The sequence below is a fragment of the Haemaphysalis longicornis genome, unplaced genomic scaffold (genome assembly GCF_048455015.1).
Source record: "Haemaphysalis longicornis isolate Haplotype H1 unplaced genomic scaffold, Haemaphysalis longicornis Haplotype H1 scaffold_31, whole genome shotgun sequence".
In the NCBI taxonomy this organism is placed as follows: Eukaryota; Metazoa; Arthropoda; class Arachnida; order Ixodida; family Ixodidae; genus Haemaphysalis; species Haemaphysalis longicornis.
Genome location: NW_027526340.1, coordinates 3,639,203 through 3,655,613, shown reverse-complemented (window position 1 = coordinate 3,655,613; position 16,411 = coordinate 3,639,203). Strand labels below are relative to the sequence as shown.

Here is a 16,411-nt window from a genome sequence, read left to right as displayed (position 1 = left end):
TCGAGGTTGACGAGAGAGACCGCGAGAAGACCGCGTTTGTCACACCCGATGGGCTATACGAGTTGAAAGTCCTCCCATTCGGTCTATGCTCAGCACCCGCTACGTTCCAGCGAATGATGGATTCTGTCTTGGCCGGTCTCAAGTGGCACTCATGCCTCGTTTACCTTGACGATGTCATAGTGTTCTCCGCAACATTCGAAGAACATCTACACAGGTTGCGACTGGTCCACGAAGCCATCAAATCGGCTAAATTAACTATAAAACTTGGAAAATGCAACTTTGGCTACAAGCAGCTGCGGTTTCTAGGACATGTTATTAGCTCCGAAGGAGTCTCCCCAGATCCTGAAAAGACGGAAGCTGTTGCAGGTTTTCCGAGACCAGCTGATAAAAAGGCAGTTAGGCGCTTTCTGGGCCTTGCTGCGTATTACAGGCGCTTCGTCGAAAATTTCTCGGATATTGCGGAACCACTGACACGACTGACCAAGGATGACGTCCCATTTGCGTGGCAAGAGGAACAAGAAGTGGCCTTCAATGACCTGTGAGACCGGTTACAAACAGCGCCAATACTTGCCCATTTCGACGAAAATGCGGATACGGAAATCCACACGGACGCCAGTAACGTCGGACTCGGCGCCGTCCTCGTTCAATGGCAAGACGGAGCTGAAAGTGTTCTAGCCTACGCCAGTCGAACTCTTTCGAAAGCGGAGTCGAATTACTCCACGACTGAAAAGGAGTGTCTCGCCGTCGTCTGGGCCATCATCAAGTTCCGACCGTATCTTTATGGCAGGCCGTTTAAAGTTGTCAGCGATCACCACTCGTTGTGCTGGCTTGCAAACCTGGAGGACCCATCTGGACGCCTCGCTCGATGGAGCCTCCGGTTGCAAGACTATGACATGACAGTAGTGTACAAGTCGGGACGTAAGCACAGTGACGCTGACTGCTTGTCCCGGGCGCCCATCGATTCAGCGAGCCCAGAAGCCGACGACGACGTTCCCTTCATTGGGGCCGTTACCGACTCCCAAATGGCCCAACTCCAACGCGCCGACCCTGAACTACTGCTGCTTATACAGCATTTAGAAAGCCTCGATGTCCGTGTTCCACGTGCATTTACCCGGAACATCTCGTCATTCCGTCTTCGGAACGGCGTGCTCTACAAACGGAATTTTGGGGATACGAAGGACTCGTTCCTACTGGTCATACCAACAGTCATGCGGCCCGAAATTTTGTACGCCTGTCACGACGAAACCTCGGCAAGGCATTTGGGTGTTAGCCGTACTCTAGCGAGGATTCGTCAGAAGTACTATTGGCCCAAATTGTTGCACACAGTTCAGCACTATGTAAAGACCTGCCGCGACTGCCAGAGAAGGAAGACTCCACCTCTGAAACCGGCAGGGCTACTGCAACCGATCAAGCCACCTAATGCGCCTTTTCAACAAGTCGGCATGGACTTGCTGGGGCCATTTCCAACGTCGACGAAGGGTAATCGATGGATCGTGGCAATATGGAGGGCTTAAATGTCTTAGTCAGTGCTAAAGCTGTCTCTTCTTGTAATGAACACCGAAACTGCTTGTCCCATGTACAGCTGTTTTTATTTGAGATGACATAATTAAATAAGGAACCAAAATCATTCAGAAGAAAATTTTTGGAGCATTCAGCCAACACCAGCTACATGCACAACAGGAAACAAGACACCACTGTTTTTTTCACAAAGCACAAGTAATAGCCGGAGGAGGGAAAGGGAGGAGGGACATACTAAGGGCTACTTATAATCTAAAGAATCTCAGTTTTACCTGTTAGCATTATCTTCATAGTTGGAAGAAACATACATCGCACATTGTCAAACTTTGTGCCGAAGTGCACAATGAGGTGTTTTTAACAATTTTAATTGTTTACAAAAATAATGGCTGTCATCAGTTGTGTTTCGAGTGCCTTTTGCAGTCAAGGGTCATTATGCATCGTGTCAACACACCGGCCATACCGCATTAACACAGGTAATGTTCAGGATGAAGACTCACCTTTAGGACATTTTGTTTAGAGGTCCCAAGCCCATCCGTACAGATGAGGTATGGCTGTAAACATCTGGTGTGACTTTGAAACACATTTTCTCTGACATAATTGACGAGTATTGTGTGGCGGCAGTAATCTCCAAGTTAGCAGTGCTTTCATATAAAAGGTAAACGAAACATGTTCGAGTTGTACAATCTGTGTTTGTTAGGCTTATGTGTCAAACTCTTTAAATACAAAGCAATCTTGGTCCCCAATATGCATATGAACATGCACATCCAATACTCCAAAACATACATTTAGAAATATGGAGGAGAAGTGATGTGAACCTTTAAAAAAACAAGCAAGCATCCTTTCAGCACCAAGACTATACAGGCACGTCTAAACTGACAAAATGTGCTGTTTTTTCTTTGGCGTCGGGAGTATCTCCTGCTTGTAGAAGGCAAGACTAGATGGCGTGTGGTCGGCTGGTCAGCAGCACGTTCTCCGAGGCACCGACTGCCCCAGTGGAGGGGTGCCGTCTAGTGGCACGGACCCTTGCCCAGAATCATCCAGGTTCATCCCTTTTTGGTTGTTCAGAATCTGCGGGTTTCCAAGAAAAAGAAAGTTGGTTTGAAGCAAATTCAAATTCACACTTTAAGGGTTTAATGCGTGAAAGTTACGCCGGGGCTTTTAGGCGAGCCGCAGTGGAGGGCTCCGGATTAATTTTGACCACTTGGGAATCTTTATTTATTTATTTATCATATACTGTAAACCATTTAAGGTCCAATCAGGAAAGGTTCAGCACGTTCATTGGTAAAAGAAAGGTACTAGGATACATCAAAGGTAAAAAAAAAACCTGTTAATCACCATCAAATTTTACGTTTTCACTGGGCAGGTTACACACACTGCAACACAACCCAAAATTAAAGCACCACACTCTTAGGCACACAACATGTTCGTAATCTCGACACGGGCGTCTTCGCTTTTTGCATCCACCTGCACAGCATCCATAATGGCTGGGTCAACCCACGCCCTTGGGCTCAGCAGCCACTGAGCCACCGCGGCGGGTAGTTGGCTTGAAGCAGTTTTTATCCTGTGCACTTCGGCGAAATTGTCACGACCACCGTGTGACGGGGAGATCATGTGAAATGTGTTTAAACATTGTGTTTAAATAAATATTGCTAGTCTGTGGCTAGCATTCTGTCCAGGCATAATTAGAATGATACTAAAGTTACGTCCAGATGCTTTGGTATATATATGCTGAATGGCTGGAGCCCAATTATGCCGTTTTTTTAATGTGCAGTGAGAGCAGTCTTGATTTTTACCCAACCCGCCAAATTGGCACCGCTTAATGTCTGCAGCAAGTCACTTTTAATTATTATTTCCTAGTGGAAATTTTACTCGACAGGCTAAAGTACTACTGCTTTCTGCCTAATTATAATAAGCGTTAAGAATTCCTAGTGGAAACTGCTTTTCTTTTTTCTTTGTTCAGCTCCAATAAACGTTTTTCCCTCCTTCTCCTCCTATTAGTAATTGGATGTGCGTAGTAATTAGATTAGACGTAGCTCTACAGATGGCTTTGTCTGGATGCAACTTTAGTTATGATTGCAGTTACGTCCAGACATAACGCTAGATAGTTACCATTGCATCCGGACTTCACAGTGAGAGCAGCCTATCTGGATTTTTACACAACTTGCCAAACCACTACAATTCACTGGTAATTATTGACTAATAATAATTCCACATGGTCGACGTAACTCTAGCGATGGCTACGTCTGGATGCAGCTTTAGTGATGATCAGAGCTGCATCTGTAAAACTAGACACACCCAAACAACTATAACCCCTTCCCCATTACACCCAAAACAGAAAATTATGAGAGGAAGTAGTTTCATTTTTGCCTGATCTCCAGAGAAATAATTGTAGCTGTTTGCTACAGGGACACTTATCCGATCTATTCCACATATATGTATGAAAAAAAAAAATCACCACCGTCCTTTACTCCGGTGCCCAGTTAAAAAGAAAGGTCAAAGACCTTTCCTGGGAGAACGCCACGGGAACACCTGAAACATGAAAGCTTCAAGGCGGCACTACGAACGCATGGACAGCCAGCATTGAATCATAAGAACGCCGCCGTGCAGAAAGACTGGGCATGTGTAGCACTAACAAGGAACAAGAGATGGAGGTTTTAATGTTGAGCAGCTTGGTACCTTGCGAGTGGCCTGGTCATGGCAACTGTCATGCTCGTGCCGGGTAACTTTCAAAAAAGTTTGTAACCTAGCTCTGAGGGTTAGTGACAAAGACTCTTGCGTACTATCTAGCGTTGTTAATCTCTGTATAGCATACACTTACTGGATGGTGTTATTCCCAAGACTTTTTCTGGCTTTATAATTCTGTTAGAATCACTTCTCAGTTCTTTCAGCCAGAATAAAAGTGCTTTCATCCACTGCACTGTAGTATTTATAGGATTCATAGGGGTTACGTAGGGCTGAGAAAGTGATCTTGTCTATCAATGAAAAAACAGCTGCAGGCTAGGAAGTGCTCTTCGGGACGCATTCGTATTTGCAGGCAGCAATTACCGAATGTGCCTCAACCACCAGCCAAAGCCCACCATTATCCACTGAGGAACTCATCTAAGGGCAGTAAACTGCGTGGGCAGTAACAGTTTTACTCGCGACAAGATCATCCAACCTGCACTACTTCACCTAACGCTTTACTTGAAAATAACTTGGCTCATTTGTGTGCTTATTTCACATTTTTAGCAGAAAGCATTCAGCAACTTGAAACTTGGGCGCCCCTCTGATTCGAAATGTTCATCTCATTTTGGAGCTACAGGAAAGGTTAGTACCGTATAGATCGTATGCTGACGAGGCTATCTTGAAGCTTAAATTCTCTTGGGTGAAAATTACCAGAGTTTCTGTGCTAAAATACTCGTCAAAGGATCTGAGTGGTGAACATTATGACATTACAGATGGAGTAAGGGTAGGGGTTTGGTCACTGAAACTTCAGAAGTACAAGTACGCATTCACAACTTCAGCGAAGAATGGGTGTTGTTTTCCCACATACTACAAATATAGACTGAAAAGAGGCATTACTTCGAGCCAGAAAACGTCGTGATGGTGCTGTTTTGTCCTAGTTTCATAGCATTTCTCAGTGTCAAATCGATCTATATTTTTCGTAAATGTGTTGAAATGGCAATGCTTGTCTGCCTTATTTTCAGAAAAAAGTAAAATTACTACCCCAAAGCACTAGATTTGTCCTCCGTGTCCACTGTAAATAGAAAATGTGCCCTGAAAGACGCTGCTAAAACGAATATCAACGGAGTGTGTAAAGACCTAAACGATAGTATGCGACGCCTATATATCCCTAAATGTCAATGTTTAGGGCCTATTTTATTGGCCTGAGCCTCTGATTTTACGTGCCTAAGTTTTAGCTTTTAACCATGGTACAAACTCGACGTACCAATTTCTTTTGACAGTGAAACATCAGCAACTGTATAAGCAAACTGCAATCGGCAAAATGTTCTACCACAGGACAGACAACCACAAGTCGCCCTATGCACTCGGCATGTAGATACCTGTGTTATAAGAAATCGTGCTGCCTCCTCGATGTTCAGGTTCTCCTTGGCTGACGTGAGAAACCAACCGGCAAAGTTGTTCTCCTTGCAAAACTCGTTCATTGCGCTCGGGTTGTTCACAATGCCCTCTTTAGACATGTCACACTGTAAGAGAAACGAAAACAAAACGTGTGAATAACTTACACCCTCGCAAATACCAACTCGCACATTTTACGATTTAAAATGTAGTGCAACATTAGGTACTGTAGCTAATCGCAGTGCTTACTTGGGCACTCGAACATGTGCATTACCAGATATCTAATTAGATCTGTTCTAGGAAATAAGTTTACTCCAAATTCCTTAATTTTTTCTAGTAGGGTGACTTGGGAATAATTAGTATGAACTGCATGATGTTAGGTGGTGTGCACCATAAGGAACATTGGAAGTTGAATGCGTTGCCATTAATCCGCCATATTGGAGGGCTACGTAATAATTCAGAAGACCTGGCGTGTGGCCTCGAAAGACAGCGCCGTTTCTGTAACGCCTGCTATATAGCACCTCCCCTCTCCTATGACACCACTTATGCTCCTCCCCTATCCCTCTGAATCCACTCTCCTCCGTCCCTCTCCTCCTGTCAACAGCGATATTTCTGTTGTACGTTTTTCTTCCTCTCCTCCTGTACCCTTATATCCTCCTCCTACACTTCCAATTCTCCACCCCCCTCCAATACCGCTTCCCACGCACTCCACTCCTCTCCACCTCATAACCCTCTCACCTGTTCTCTTTCCTACTCTTACCTCCAATTGCCTCTCTCCTCCACCATTTCTCGCCTTCATGCTCTTCCTCGTTATCTTCCGTCTCGGGTTCAGCTCCTTTCTCCTTCTCTCTCCAGTTCCCGTCATTCTCTGCTATTCTCATCCCAGCTTGCATTACCTCTCTCCCTTCCCCTTCCCCTCACATAACCCATCTCATATCTTCGTCCTCCTAATCCCTCACCACCACCAATCCTCCTCAACCCAACTCCCCTCAGCCCTGATGTTTTATATTTACCAACGACTACGAGGCGCCTGTCTATCTACCTTTTCTGATTTCTCCACCTCAGCTTTCCTCTAAACATCTCTCCATCACTGTCCGCATTATACCCCTCTTACTCCCATTTTATTATTCGCTTCTATGTCATCTCTTCCTCTCCATGCTACACTTCCACCCCCTTTTTATTTATCGCCTCATTCTCCTCAGCATCTACCATTCTCATTTTCTTCGCTCCCCTCTCCTCACCCACCCCCGAGATATTTCACTCATTCCGATGGCACCCCTCCTCGTCACGATACTATCTTTTTCCCAATGCCACCCTCCTTTCCCTCCACTCTGTCCTAGCTCTGTGTATACTACTTTACCTCCTGCCCTCCCGCTCCCCTCCCCTTGCCAATTACTCATCCATAATGTTGTTCGTTTTAGGGTTTTATATTTTTTTCGAAATCGGGGGTGTAAATGTCGGGTACTAGTTTTCGAACTGATATTCGGGGAGAAATCCGGTGTTTCTTTGAAACCATTCCGAAATTCGGGTTTTTGCGGGTTAAATCGATAGATGCACGAAGGTTATTTTAATAACTCAGTTTATTCTAGAGGGTATCACGAACTTTTTAACTCTAACACGTTAAAATTGGTGTTTATTTCAAGCTGGTAATCGGAGGGATTTCAGGGATCTTTTTAAATTCTCTCCGAAATTTCGCATTTGCTCGGAGATTAAAGAATAATCACTGTAAATTGCATTGATAACTTCTAAAAAACATTCTATTATCGAAAAGCTGGTCATCTATTGATCCCTCATCCTTGTTTACATACAATATTGTGATCTGCTTGCGCAACTTGTCGGTCTTCATTCCTAACCTGTGTGATCACTGAACGTATCTCAACTGGGAGAAGGTTCTGCCCACTACACAGCTTCCATTGGCTAGGCACAACAATGTCAGGGTAGCATTTGCCAGCCTGAAGTTGCGGGTGGTAGTCATTAATACTCAATGAGTTCGGAGGATGTGTATGTGCGCTTGAGTACTGGTTGAGAACGGTGGAACGTGAGATCACAATTGTGCAGATTTTTACTTTGAAAAGGTCCATTCGGAGAAAAATCGGTTTAACCTGAATCTCCTGAAAAATGTTCGGGGTGTAAGAATAGGGTAAAAAAAGAACAACCCTAAATATCCAGCAGATTATCAGAGGATCAATAACCTACCAATGAGCAGTCTCATATAACATTTTGGCTGATTAGAGTGGTAGACAGATCGAAAATTTCACGTGTAGGTAGCTCAAGAGGGCTATCGTTAATTAACAAGGAGCCTCTTCCCGGCTCACAACAGCAAGAACGCGAAACACTGTTGGCACTGCGCTGGTGTTGCTCGTAAATGGCGTGCAAGGAAAGTCGAGTTGCAGGCTTTTGAAAGCTGAAGCAAAGCGTGCACGTCCGGCCGATCCTCAAGATCGCGAGGCAGAGCAATGCCATGATGCTTCATTCGTAGGTATCAACCAGTGGGCTCTCATTACACAGACCTCTTCCCTCCCCAGCTTATTTTGCCGCTGTAACACTATTCACGTGGCGAAGCCCACCTACCAGCCATCATAAGCATGGTTGTGGAAGCCCACCGTAGTAAAGAGAAGTTTTTAAGCGTAGAAGAAAATAGACAAAAAATGGTTTTAGCACAAGTTGAGGGCGTCTTTCGTATCTCTGGCTGCAATCATAGCAGCAGTGGCCAAGTTTCAGAGGAATCCGAATTACGACCCCGAAGTGCATGCTGCTCCGCCCTTTGTAAACGCCGGCTTTACCAGTCATAACTAGTCGCTCGGCCCGATCGATCCTGTTCTGCACGTTGGAAAGAGTGAGTATAGAAACACCAAACTAGGTTGTTTCCACCCCTGTCGAGCCCTTTTGCTAATGGTTCCAGCATTTTTGACCTGATAACAAATTTGTTGCCGCCGGGGCTGCCTGTGGCACCACTGCAGTGCAGCTCCCTCTTTGCGGAACACCATGATGCACACCAAGCAAAGTTGGCTGCTGCTGAATCCCCGAGCTGCACCGAAGCATACACAGTGCGCAGAAATACGTAATTCACACTCCTGTTTCCTGTTCTTGAAATCTGACCTCTCGGAAGCAGGGAGAAACAAAGTATAGACGCGTCGGCCGCTCCCTTCACCGGCTCATGCCAGCTACAGCCACGCTAACGCCTCAACGCAGATGGTAACTACAGTTTTTTTTCCTCCTGAATTAACCCTATGGGGACACACCCTGAGCTCAATTTCTGCCCGTAGACACGCCGTAGTGCGGATGTGGGAGGAGCGCACTTATGTATTACCTTGTTTCCCAGAAGCACGCAGGGAATGGTGGTCCCCTCCGGCTGCTGCACCTTGCTGTCCAGATCGGCCTTCCACTTGCGAACCGCCTCGAAGGTCTGCGACCGCGTCACGTCGAACACGATGAATGCGCCCACGGCCTCCTTGTAGTACACGCGCGTCATGTTGCCGAAGCGCTCCTGGCCTGCACAACGCGTACGCGGCACGATAGAAATGACACGCTTCGAAATTCTGTGCCAACGCTGTGATGGCACTTATATGAAAGAGGCCTAAAAGTTGTAGCAACAGAAAGCAGCAATAAATCTCGTGTTAATATGGTAAATTTACAAGAATTACAATACCTTTAACTGCTGCAGAATAAAATATGGCGTTTGATTCTTGTCAATCGCGTAATTCTTGCATGTTTCTTTTTTTGTGTTGCAGAATTTTATTTTAATCGCAACGGAAGTTACCACGAGGGGCATGCCTTACCTAACCTTTGGTTTGAATTTGTTTCGCTTCGCATGTGAGACAGACACGGACGGGCAAAAAAAAATGCCCCTAAATACGTATGCCTAATACTTTAATTCATATTAAAACGCTGCATTGGACCGGTAATTTTAAGGGTCGACTCACCAGCGATATCCCACAACTGGAGACGGATGAGGGTGTTCGCATCCCACTCTAGGACCTTCAGAGCAAAGTCGACGCCAATCTGTCAAGCCCTCGCGTCAAGGATGCATTAGTCAATGCTGCTTGAAGCCAAGTGCCAGAAAGAACGCATCCCATTAAGTACAACCATCAAACCGGCGTTCCCAAAGCACTTATGGACTGCTTCAGCATACTCGATGAGGGAATATATTGCACGCTGGTATCCCTGGGGAAATGGGGAGCCATTACTGGAAGCGCGAAATAGGAGGCTAAGAATGGCACTGTTTGTCCCCTAATAGTACATTCTTTTTTTGCTCTTGCCAAGCAGCTTAGGAGTTATTCAGGCACAGCTCACTGGAACAGGACACACAAGTGGGGGCGGACACAGTGCTGTGTCTGCGTCCCCTTCATTCCAGTGCGCTGTGCCTGAAGAATGAAAATACCAACTAGCCCACAAGTCAACCCTCCCCCATTTAAGAGTTCTGGTTGTATTTATTGTTGGTAACGCAGTGCGTAGAAAAGAGGGAGCAAGGGGAGCTGGCGAAGCGAGTGGGTGAAGAGGGGCGCCGAGTCAACCAAGGATACGGTGGCCCGGTAGTGGTGCGAGAAGAATTGGTGCACGTATCGCTTGATGATGCTCGTCTTTCCCGTGCCCAGCTCGCCGATGACCAGGATCTTGTAGAGGTGCTCGCGCTGGGGACCGCTCATCGTGCCCTGCGCGCGCCGCCAAGTCATTAGCGTTAAAAAATGCAGGTGAGCCCGTGCTCACTATATTCTAGGCAGCTTTCTAGCCATTGATATTGCACCGAAGTTGTTGTGGAAGAAAAGGGCTAAAATTGCTTGCCGTAACAAGCTGAAGAGATGTACCGCTTTCTTAAAATTCTCACGGCAAGGCTCATTTACTCGTTGTGTAATCTAAAATGGCAGTTCACAACAAATAAACTCGGAACTCGAACTACACACTTCGACTGAGACGACCTTTCGACAAGCTCAGAAGGCTTTTCACGCCCTTTCTCTATTACGGTGCTGCAGTTTTGACGTTCGTGATCATACAGGCCGTCCACAGGTTGCTGGACCTGACTTACTTAACCGGAATTGGAATTTGCTGCTTTCTTACGCTTGCTGTCTTCCTTTCTCTCTTCCCTTCTGTATATTCCCTTTCCTGTTTCATGGCGAGGTATGGGAGCTCATTCGAGTGACTCAAGTTCCCAGTGCAGCCGATTCACCTTCCCTCCCGACTCCTAACCAGACTACATAGTACTCGATATAAATATATTTTAATTTCGTGAGGAAGATCACGTCAAACATGCGTCGTTTCGCATTATATTTATACTTTACTATTTTATTTCGTGGTGAATTTGTAGTAATATTTTTTCTTTAAACTACTGAATATGTCGCGCTGGTTTTATTTTGAGAAGATCTTGTCCCAATTTATAAAACATTGCTGAAGCTATACTTCACTTGGCATGCCGTGATGTAGCCTCTTAAAAAACGCGAGTCTACGTTTTGTAGTTTTCGAAGCCTTACGTCAAAAGCATAATGCAGTGCAGGAACATTTGCTTATAGAGGTTTGTGAAAAAAAAAATGATTGCAGTTCACATAAACACGTAAAACCGCAATGTATACCAAAGCTGTACGCAACCTTCACGACCATCAGGCGGGCTTAAGTCCACGATTGCAGCCGATTTGCTTCTTCTTCACTGCCACAGCGACGTTTACTCTAACACTATTGCTATGAGTGTGAGCTCTCTTCATTTTTGTTGGAAGTGATAATGATTGGACATCACCTCGGAGGGGCGTTCGCTATGACATGTCTATCGCTCCGAGCAAGGGTTGCCCCCCACTACGGGGAACGCAGGAATTTTTTCGTTTTTTTACCTATCTTGGCCAATGTCCCTAAGTTTATGCTTGGATTGCAAACGTGCCTGGGGGATGCTGGGCGGTCAGCACGGGGCGTGCACGCACGAGCTCTCGCTATTTTCTTGGTTTTGTTTACTGCCGGGCGGTCACTGCGAGGTCCGCGCTCACGTGCGCGCGCTCGGCAATTTCTTGGTATTTTTAACTGAGGACACGAAAAATTATGATTTGCTAAATAGCTTCGTTGTTAACAAAATTTCTGAATAGTAAACATTTTTTGCATAAAAATAACGGTTAATAATCAATTTAGAGTCACAATTAAAACATGGTCGACCGTGTTGCGAAAGTGACACCAGTAAGGCTGCGCCGCTCTTGATAAAATGTATCGGGAACTAAATATTAATGAGAATGAAACCGAACAAGCAGCAACGTATGCGTCGTACACGCGCTGCATGTTTGGTAGGTTTAACACGGATTGGAAGATGTGCATTGCACGTTGAAGACGAAGTATGCTTTAAAAAAAAACCGAACAAGAAGCGTAACGCGGCACCGAGCACCGGGTGGGTATGTCCCATTCACCCTGGGACATCATCATCCTCATTATCGTAACTGTCGTCGTCATCGTCTTCGTCATCGCATTCGTGTACACAGCAGGTCCAAATTCCACGCAACAGCTGCGTCTCGGAACACGTCTGCCATGCTCCGTTCCAACTTCGAATCTGGCCGCCACCCGGTCAACAACGCTGGAAGTGGCCGTGTTAACAGCGACAGCAGCGGGCCCGACGCCAGCTGCGAATTCTGCGGAAATGAACGACTCGTGTGGCCACCCAACCTGGAGCCAGGGTTGGACACCATCGCGCACCTAGTGCAGACACACCACTACTCGGCCATGGACACGGAGTTCCCGGGCGTTCTGCAGTGGCCTCACGAGTCTCAGCTCTGCCCATATCATTACCAGTACTCCCTGGTACGCGACAATGTCAACTTGATGAATACCATCCCGGTGAGCATGACTTTTCCGGACCGAGGCGGCAACCCCGTCTCAAGCTGTTGCACCCGCTTCTATACCAAGACCGACAGATGTGACAACGATTCCATCCGACCACTCGTCACATCTGTAAAACAGTATAAGGAACACGAAGAGGATGACCTTGACCTGAGCACCGAACCTTTCGCGTCCTGTGGTGTCGCCTTGTCAGAAAGCGCCAGGTGGCTCGCCTTTCACGGCGGATTTTATTTTGGCTACCTGCTTAAGGTGCTGATAGGACAGGCCTTGCATAATGTAATGCACGTTCTCTTTTATTTTATGCTCTTTGTGACGTCAAGTGCATTACGAACAGATGCCCCAGTCTCCAAGGAAATGCCCCCAAGATGTGTAGAAGACCCAGCAATAACGAATCCGGTAACATCACCGGGCGGGCAGCGCCGGCTTCCTCACTCTGGTCTGTCTCTTAAGCATCCAACAAGTGCATTTTTGGGCAAAACCGACTGCGACAAATGCACTGCAGACCCTCAAGATATGGTGGCTTGCTCGCACTTAGTGCCTTATAATCGCTCAACTCTGTAGCTGCATGTATGCCGCAGCGCTGATAACTATTTTGTTTTTTCTCTATATACAGGCGCCGGTCTCAAAGCTGTTTGTTATAACTCTCTAGTTTTTGCTGGCGGCTTATTTACGGACATAATTATACTATTTTCGGAACCACGTGTAGTCTTCTGTTGTGCTTTGTAAAATACAACCCTCACCTATTTTGTCCACCTCCCGCCCCTTGCCCACTCTAGTAAAATTTGTGGACAGCTACTTAGCAGTGCTGCAAATTAAGACGCAAGGTTAACTAGCCTTGACTAAAATCATTAAATGAAAATGATAAATTGTGATCGTGCCAACGTCAGGTGGAGTGTGCATGGGGACCTTTGATACGGCAGCTGGTACCACGTTGTGTGCGCCGGCATAAAACCCAAGTAGTGGCCCAACTTTGCTTGAAAGGCGAGATGTTTTCGCTGACCTGGTTACCGATTTGATTTAGCTGTACTGTTTCTGTGCAAAGAGTGAGTGAGTGAAAGTTTTTTTTATTAACACAAGGAGGGTCCAGTGGCCGAAAGGTGGGAAAGGGGAAGGGAGAGATGGTCTTGAGGTGATGTTCACTTGAAGATCCTTGACAGGAATAGTGAGTTCCTGAATGCACAGATAGGGCTGGTTAACCCCGGCTAAAGTACTTTTGTGAGGAAACTCCCGAGAGCGAAGCGGCCAAGGGCAGCAAGGAAATTAGGGTTGCTGAGTGTCGTGAGGGTTATCTCGTTTGGATTGTGTAGGGCATTCAGCAGGGTGGGGGGAAGGAGTGGTACGCAGAGCCGTGCCAAATAAGGTGGGTCAGGTTTGCTATTGTAGCTGTGTTGAAACATGGCAGTAGGGCGGAGGATCGACGGTCGGGTGACGCCATTTGCGTGTGATGTTGGGAGTCAATGCAGCGTTCGCGTGAAATTTGTTAATAAAAACTTCGGCAGAAAGAGTGAGTGATGGGGCGTTATGCAGGAAACCTACAGGAGTGGCATCGGCAAGGCGGTTGTGCCTAGCCTGACGAGCGCGATAGAGCTGTTGCCTAAGGGAGACCGGGGGAGCAGGGCTATCAACCAGTGGAGGAGTTACTTCAAGAATCTCCTGCGCTGCGTCACGGGCAGCCTGGTTTCCGGAAATCTGAGCCATGTGCCCCGGTATCCACGCAACACGTACAGAAGTACTATTTCGAGCAAGCAGACTAATCATATGTTGAATCTGATGAACCAGAGGGTGATCGGAGGACGGTTTCTGGAGCTCACGTAGCGCCATTAGGGAGTCAGTCAGGAACCGAATGCGGAGTGGTAATGGGGCAGACGTCTCGTAGGTCAAGTGGTCGAGGGCCGTCATCCACGGAAGTGCTCCGCGTGCTCGCGCGGAGAGTCGCTGCTCGGAACAAAAGCTCAGAACAAAGTAGCGGATGTTCACGGGCGAAACCGCAGGCCTGTCTGCTCCAGTACCTCCTCCGCCGGTAATGACTGCAGACTTTATCGCCCCCTCCCCCCCCCCCCCCCCCCCCCCACCTTCTTGAGCTTTGGCCTGTGTGAATCTTGTTCCCTGCGGGGGATTTCTAGTTGCTTTCATGCGTCACTTTTTAAAGGGTTTGCTGTAGTTTGTTCAAAGGTGGGGGCAGTCTTCTCCGTAGGGGGTGGTGCCTCGAAGTTGGCGTGGTAATTTTTTCTCACGAACATATTTTGTTGCCCTAATCGAAATATAATTTTCACGTTTACTCTCTCTCTCTCTCTCTCTCTCTCTCTCTCTCTCTCTCTCTCTCTCTCTCTCTCTCGCTTTTTTTTCGCCACAAGGTCACATTTTGACGTCTTTTTGAAGGGCGAAGCCTCTTAATGCCTCGGGCTGTCGGCTTCTAATGTCGCCCTCTCATGCAGGCACGGTACTGAAACACCGGGACACTCGTTTCATCTCAGTTGGCAAACACGCCAAGGCACCAAGAATAAACTTATACAATGCATGCTTCGCCCCTCCCCAGGTTTCACATTGTTGGAGATGGACCAGAATTTTGTGTGACTAATTTTGGTGCAATTACCCACAGTACGCTATGGTTGAAGAATTGTTCTTACGCAGTATATTGGCATAACATACATAGGCGTTAAGATTTGCCCCTAACCGTCCAGTACACGCACAAATGAAAAAAAAATTCTTCGATGACAAAATGACACAAAAATGATTTGATTGTAGGGTTTAACGCGCCGACGCAACGCAGGCGATGAGGCAAAATGACACAAAAATAAGACGGCCACCCAGAAGCTGTTTGTTTCGTGCTTTGCACGTTTATGATATCCGCTGCATGCAATCCTTTGTTAGTTTCATACAGGCGCAGTTATTTACTTCTGTGTTTCTGGCTTTCATGATTGTTAAGCATTTATGTTTATATCTGCTCCGCATTTCCATACTTTTGTAGGTGTTATTTTTTTTGTGCATAACAGAAAACTGCAAACAGACAGCAATTCTGGCAAAATTTTCGGAACATACGAATAATTGTTTTTATGAATAAATATTTTATTTTCTTTGTTCTTGACAGTACTAGGGTTCAAGAATCGTCCGCTACATGTAACATACATTGGTATTAGTCAAGTTGAATATTTATTATACGTATTTTATTCCCTTCAAAATCACATGGATGAGGTCGAGGTGCAATGACTCAACCCCAGAAAACTGATGACTTCAAATATGAGGCCCAAAACAAAATTATTTCAACCCTTTTTTTTATAAAGTGCGTCGAAATTACTTCGTTTAGGGAGCATAATCACTTCACATATTTTTTGGGCCCCAACAAAACTGGAATCAGAGGGGCAAAGCACAAAAATTTAAATTCTGGGGTCTAACACTTTGAAGTTACCCAAGGGATATGAGGCGTGCCGTAGTTTCCGGATTAATTTTGACCCCCTGAGGATCAGGCTCATTAAGCCATTGCACTCCCGTAAGAACAAGTAAATACGATACCTGTTCCGAGGCGTGCTAAGCTTTGACCGATGGCCTCCGTGTGTGCGTACCCATCTCAGAAGACGATACGCTATAAACAGCACATTTTTTTTCTCAAAATGTTTACATTCTTTTCCCCAAATCTATCCTTCTACGCTTTTATTTAAGTGCAGTTCTATTTCTTCTCATCTTAAAGCATCATATGTTAGCACAGTCTTGGCCAATCCTACTAAGTGAATATGCGTCTATTCCCTTGCACGAACCAACCAATCTACACTATGCACTAGCTGCGCGTTTGAAGCGTTCTCAGCAGATTAGTTGATTTCTATTCGCATGTAGAAGACAAAGTCTTCTTATGGAAAAACAGCAGAAGAAGACGACGAATGAGGGGGAGCATCATCATCATCATCACCATCATCGCAACGGGGGTCTCAGTCGTGGACGCAGAACCCTCTGCTTCCACAGAACAGCTACAGGTCGGCACGCACACGTCATGCTCCTATCCAGCAGCTCCGAATGCGGCCGCCACCCGGTCGACGCCATT

At 46.3% G+C, this 16,411-nt stretch overlaps 1 protein-coding gene across 2 annotated transcripts in view; it reads right to left on the bottom strand.

The window, feature by feature from the left end:
* Positions 1-2,063: 2,063 nt before the first annotated feature.
* The window catches only part of LOC144177813 (ras-related protein Rab-32-like), a 36,937-nt gene continuing 22,589 nt past the window's right edge, over positions 2,064-16,411 (bottom strand). The window contains exons 2-6 of one of the 2 annotated variants that reach the window (XM_077705399.1): positions 10,101-10,229; positions 9,501-9,579; positions 8,888-9,069; positions 5,562-5,705; positions 2,064-2,586 (exon numbers count right to left, since the gene is read on the bottom strand). In XM_077705399.1, coding sequence (XP_077561525.1) covers positions 2,476-2,586; positions 5,562-5,705; positions 8,888-9,069; positions 9,501-9,579; positions 10,101-10,223 — 639 coding nt within the window. In that variant the 5' untranslated portion in view covers positions 10,224-10,229 and the 3' untranslated portion in view covers positions 2,064-2,475. Of the gene's footprint in view, positions 2,587-5,561; positions 5,706-8,887; positions 9,070-9,500; positions 9,580-10,100; positions 10,251-16,411 lie in introns of those variants that run through there. The other variant, XM_077705398.1, reaches the window with a different exon arrangement.